The sequence below is a fragment of the Mus caroli genome, chromosome 8 (assembly GCF_900094665.2).
Source record: "Mus caroli chromosome 8, CAROLI_EIJ_v1.1, whole genome shotgun sequence".
NCBI lineage: Eukaryota > Metazoa > Chordata > Mammalia > Rodentia > Muridae > Mus > Mus caroli.
The window spans coordinates 17,332,305-17,338,343 of NC_034577.1; the positions used below are offsets into that span (position 1 = coordinate 17,332,305).

A 6,039-nucleotide genomic window follows, 5' to 3' on the forward strand; every position below is an offset into this window, starting at 1 on the left:
ATGAACTCTAATTGTGAGCAAAGCTAAGAAAGACCATGCATTCATGTGTAATGGGTGGCTCTCTCATGCAAGAGACCTCAGAGCATCCAAATGGTTTTTTTGAATGCAGCCAACTAAGAAAATAGGAAGAAACTTAGACAGGATATGAGCTATGCTCAGTTTTGATTCTTAAAAAAAAATGCTCTAAACCCAAGCTAAACACAATGGAGACAGTACTATAAAAATATGTTTGCAAGATGGCATGACAGCTTATGCCTATAATCCCAGCACCTAGAAGGCTGAGGCAGGAGGATGGCTGCAAATATGCTGGGCTACAGAGCTCAGGCTAGCCTGGGCTACAGAGCTCAGGCTAGCCTGGGCTACACAATGACAGCCCACCAAAGGTTTGGTTCTTTTATGGCTTATATACATTTCTATACACTCTCACATTTACAAACCTGAAATGTATCCACTACTCGGTGAAGGAATTCAATGACAAACAGAGGCGGGACCTCTGTCTGGATCACAGCCACAAAGAAGATCTTGTGTCGGTAAACGCTCAGGAGGTAGTGGTGAGGGGTGGGGATGACCGGAGGCACATTTTCTGCCTCGGTAGCTCTCTCTTGGGCCTCGAAGAAGTAATCACACACAGAGCGGCTGACCACACTTTTCCAGTGTTTCTCCAGGAAAATATCTCCGGAAGAGTTAATCAAGAAAAGACTGTGAATCATGGTGGAGAGGCCGGTGGGAGAGGAATGCTCGTTCAGTCTGCGAGCCTCTGGATTCAGCTAGCTTTCAACCCTAAAAACAAAGGAGACTGGACTCATTTTCACTGAATTAAAACAACCTTATTTTCCAGCGGTTTGAGGATCAGGCCCAAGTCCTCTTCCCATTGGCGCATTCAACTTTTTGATAACACCAACATGACACTGTCATCCACAAAAACATCCTCAGAAACCATACAAGTCACAAAACAAGATGGGAAAGGCAGATCTCCCCATGACTTAAGGAAGTTTACCGTTTTGTGTTGGGCAACATTCCCAGCTGTCCTGGGCCACCGACCAGATATACCTGCTACTAATACATGAGCCCTAAGGATTCTTCCCCTGAATTCCCAATAATAATTAGCAGCCAACTTGTTTGTCCATTGTAGATTTTCAGTTCTCTGTTATTATTGCCCGAGTTAGATCCACTTAAAACACTAGTTCCAGGCTTGTGAGATGGCTCAGCAGGTGAGGCTTGCTAACGATCCAAACAATGGGATTCAATTTCATCGGGACTCATAACGTGAGAGAAGAGACGTGACAACCTGCTGCTCACATGGGTGCACATAAATATACTTAATTTTCTTTTAAATACGACTTTGCCAGGCACCTGGGAGCTAAGACAGGAGGATCACACGTTTGAGATTAGCCTGGGTTACATAACATAATCCTGTCTCAAAAAACAAAACAAAACAAAACAAAACCTAGATGAAATAAACAACGATGGCAGGCACTATTTAAATGGGCAGTGGGCATTTGAAAAGTGGCTGACAGTACTGACATATACGGTAAGATAAGAGACTGGACAGCTTCGGTTGGGGAAAAGGACACAATTTTTAATATCTTACCACGTATTTAATACTGGTAATATGTTTGGGTCAAATGAAATATATTAAAATCTAACTTATCATTAGCCTACCACNATTCCTATTCGAAACAGCATACGTGGTGTGCTTTCTACTTCTCCTGAGCAGAGCCAGCCCCTGGAATCTTTGCCACTGTGATCTTTACTCATTCACTAAGGACCTATTCTCTGAATTATTTGTACACAAAGCATTCCTTTGGATGCTTAAAAAAAAAAAATCTCTGGAGACACCCTAGTTTGTCTACAGTGACATCTCCAGGATGAGGCAGCTGTGCTGCACCCAGGGGTGGCCTAGAAGCGAACTGACTTGAGCTAGCACAACTGGTCACATTGCTAAGACCTGTTTTCCTAGTGCCCCAGGAGTCCAGATCGCAGGCTGCCAAGACAGCCATCGAGAGGTTGCTGCCCCAGCAGCCTGTAAGCCTAGGGTATTGGAGGCCCTATGGGCCTTGGGGCTCCAGCCTGAAAACTGTCCAGAAGCAGGGACCCTGGTCCCAGGACTGTGCACCTGCGTTGCCATGGCAACGGCNTTTGTAGCCCGCGACTCCTCCCGTACCTCTCTCCCAGGCGACGCCCAACGCAGCCCTTCCCATCCGCGCGCGCCCAGCCCAACCCTACCAGCTTCGACCAGGTCTCGCTCCGTTCCGGCTCCGCAGCGCAGTCGCGCTGCGCAGTGCTCCTTGCACGAAGGCTCCGCCCCCTCCTCACCGCTCCCACGTTGATTGGCCAGCCGCTCCCCGGCTGCCGCTCCTGCGCTCTGATTGATCGCCGTTCGCTTGCTAGGCTCTAGCATCCGATTGGTCTTTATTGAAGGTCCGGTAACCTTCAATTGGTGTAGCTCTGAGACTCCAAGCCCCGATTGGAGGATGAAGACAGTCGGTCATCCAGTCACAAAGGGCCTCCGGGGAGCTAGAAAGTGACCGGAAAGGTAAAATGATTCCCAGGATGCGACTAATTTAGTGCATCACAGATTACCAATCATAACTAACCTCCATTACACTGGTGCACTTAAAAAGCGACTGCTTGCCGGGCCTGTGGCGCAGGTCTTTAATCCCAGCACTCAGGAGACAAGCAAGTGTATCTCAGTGAATTCGAGGCCAAGCTTGTTGTCTACACAGGCAGTTCTAAGCCAGCGGGAAAGAACCGGGAAGAATAGAGGAAANGAGGGGAGGGGAGAAGACAAGAGAGGAAAGGAAGGGAGAAAAGTAGAGACCTAGTGGGAAGGGGGGAGCAAGGCAGAGAAAGAGTGACAGACAGACAAAGACGGACTTCTCCTTTCAGACTCTCAGTTCCCAGATCCGATAATGAAGGTGTTGGGGCAGGTCTTTGAAACCACCTTAAATTTAAAGAGATCGCAGGTTACTGTGACTCGGGAAAGTGTGAAGCAGAGATCCGATTGAAATTTTATCTTCAGTTAGATTAAAATGAGGCATTCGGTAAGATGAAGTGAGAAGGGGGTTGCAAAAACTGCTGGGCACAGATAAAATGACAAACTGCGGTGATGACGGTCATGCCAACCTAAGATGAGTCTCCGAAAGGTCTCTGGCAGTACCTAAAAACAAGAGGCCCCACCTCAAATCAGATGGAAGGTGAGGAGTGATAAACTGACTCCTACAAGTTTTTCCATGCACAAATGCAAACACGTACTTCATACATGCAAAAACGGGTGTTTTTTTTTCTTTCTTTCTTTCTTTTTCTTTTTTCTTTCGTTCTGTTACTTGAGACACTTTCGCTGAACAATTCTGGCTGTCCTGGAAGTCTCCAGATCGGGACAGCCTTGAATTGTTTCCCTCTGCCTCCCGCCTCCGGAGTGCTGGGATTAAAGGCTTGTGCTGCCTACCTGGTCGCTACTCACCCGGGGCGGGCGTGCGCCGGGGAGGGGTGTGAGAAGAAATTTTAAAAATAATTTCAAAGCTAAAAAAAAAACAAAAACAAAAACAAAACCGATTTGTGGCATTGCCTCATACGTCCCGTTTGAAATTACAGAAGAAATAGTCATCAAATGAGAAGATTTCCGGAGGAAGAAAAGAGATTGGTCCAAAAAAAAAAAAGTTTTCAAATAACATACTTATTTTCTAAGTAGTTATTTAGATAAAGATTACTCTCAGAAGCAAACCAAACCTCTGCTTTGCAAACATTTGTCTACTGTGTGCCAGACCCAGCTGCTTCCTGTTCATCAAATGTGGGGTTTTTGTAGCTAGAAGTGAAGACCAGAAAAACTTCCTCTGTCAAGTCACCTGCTGGGTTTCCTGTTCTCTGCGTGGCTTACTTAGCATTGTCTGAGTGTCACAGGTGGCCTTTTTATCATTTGAGAATGAGTTTTCAAGTTTTGTTAAAAGTTGACTCAGTGAGATGTGACGCAGCTGCCCCAGAATTCCCTTCAGCATCTGCCTTTATTAAGTACAATGTTAGGAAGACCGTGACCACTCCCTCCCACAGACCAGACGCGGAAATGTGACTTTGTATAACTCATCCTATGCTCCTCAGCACACGGACACCAGCCTATTTTTCTCTGCACACTGTTCCGCCTTCCCTCTCTTGATCTATTCTCTTAGGCTGTACTCCCCCCACGCCCAGTTCCCCAGACAGATCTTGTAAGCTCCATCTGTCCTCATTCTAGGATTCCTCAGACAGCTTATAGGCGTGTGGACCTATAAGAACCTCCCAACTCCCAAATTCACGTGGCAGCCAAAGATTGTTTTCTGGCGCTATAAATTTTTTTATTTTTTTAAAAAGTTCCTTCATAGAATAGACAAATATTGAGAATTTCATCAAAAATACAAATTCTTTGAAAGTGCATAATCATTGAAAATAACCATCTGAAACACAAAACAAATCATCTTGATTGTTTACATAACCATTCTGTCTTTTCAGCCAAGAAAGCTNTAGCTGTTCAAATGTGAACGCCACTAGAATAGCGACAATGGGGAGTCCCACGGAGCTTTTGCGCAGCGGCGGACTGGGCAGTGCGCTCTTGGCCACGGAAGGTGGCGCTGCTGAGCCTGCGGGGACAGGCTCTCCGGACCCAACCATTCCTGGCTAAAAAAGAAACTTGCGGCTTCCACAGTGAATTCCCGGGGGTGACTCCTTTCTAGTCCACCGCAAAGGCGGGAAATAAAGCCGGCCCCCGCGGACAAAGCGGCGCCTCCACCCACGCAGCTGCGGGGAGCCGGGAGGGGAGGGGAGGAGGCGGAGGATGGTTGCCATGGCGACGAGCCAGCATCTGAAGCCGCTGAATGGACTCTTTGTTTTGAAGCCAGCTGACGGGTGGTGCGGTTTCTAAGGTGCAGGGGGAGGCGGGTCTCGCCGGAGTCACTCGGGTTGCGCTGCGGGGACCATCGGCTCCCACGCAGGCCTGCCCTGGGATGGCGCCGGACACCTGCTTCCTGTCCACATCGACTCCGCTAAGGACTGGGCGAGCAGGCTCAAGGGAAGCCAAACAGAATCAGTTTGCCGGAAGAAAAACAGAAAGGGAGCACCTTACAGAGACTAGAAGTGGCCAGCGCTGGCCTCTCCCTTGTGAAAGTTGGTCCCTGGGGCGAGCTGAANGGGTAGAGATTTCCCTGAGTACTCAATAATCAGTATGTATGGTATGGGGTAGCGAGTGTGAGCGCTGGCGTGTGTATTTGCATTTCAGGAAGTGGTTGCTTAGGCAGCTGTGAGACTAGCGGTTGGGATGGAAACTCTCAGAGCAGCCTGTAGTTTTCAGTTTTGCCGTGTGTACTATGCGCTATGTGTAAAGCAAAAGCAAAAGTTTAAACAAGGAACTTTTAAACGTCCGTGTGTTGGAATACTCTCTGTCTACCTAATGGGCTTTGGAACACTGGAGAGCACCTGAACCTTTATTTAATACTTGAATTTTTTAAAATGTGCAGGCATAAACTGATACCACTAGCCTGCAGACAGGCAAACNGAACAGCAAAACCTGCCGTCCTTCTCATCTTGTAGGATGCGGAAGGAGATCGCCATTATTGGAGAAGCACATTGCATAATTCAGCCATAACAGCGTTCTTTCACCAAAGTTCTAAAGAAGATTTATAAGCAGGGAAGGTTTTTCTCAAAAGTTTGGGTCCATGGCTTCTTGGTTTAGGGCTTGTGGCCACACCTGTCACGGAGTACGCTGAAGGAGCCGCTACTTTGGATATTTTCATCACAGGGGAAGCAAAGACTGAGATAGGATGGGGGTCTAAGTTCCAAACCTCCTTCAAAAACACANTCTCAATTGGCTCGATTCCTTCAGCTATTTTTTAACAGCATCAGAGGCAGGGGGTCAAACCTTTTGGGATGTATATGCTCAGATCTAAACTATAACACCGCTATCTATTGTAAGATCAAAGTAACCAAGGGGACCCTAAATTAACCATATACAGACAATATATCAAGAGCAGTTTTTCTCCTAAAATGGTGTATTGTTAATGAAACAATTAACTT

General features: G+C 47.0%; 1 protein-coding gene across 1 annotated transcript in view; it reads right to left on the reverse strand.

Moving 5' to 3' along the window:
* Ap3m2 (adaptor related protein complex 3 subunit mu 2) overlaps window positions 1–2,394 on the reverse strand; it is a 17,847-nt gene extending 15,453 nt beyond the window's left edge. The window contains exons 1-2 of the mRNA XM_021170289.2: window positions 2,227–2,394; window positions 438–780 (exon numbers count right to left, since the gene is read on the reverse strand). Coding sequence (XP_021025948.1) covers window positions 438–710 — 273 coding nt within the window. The 5' untranslated portion in view covers window positions 711–780; window positions 2,227–2,394. The remainder of the gene's footprint in view (window positions 1–437; window positions 781–2,226) is intronic.
* Between the last annotated feature and the right edge of the window lie 3,645 nt (window positions 2,395–6,039).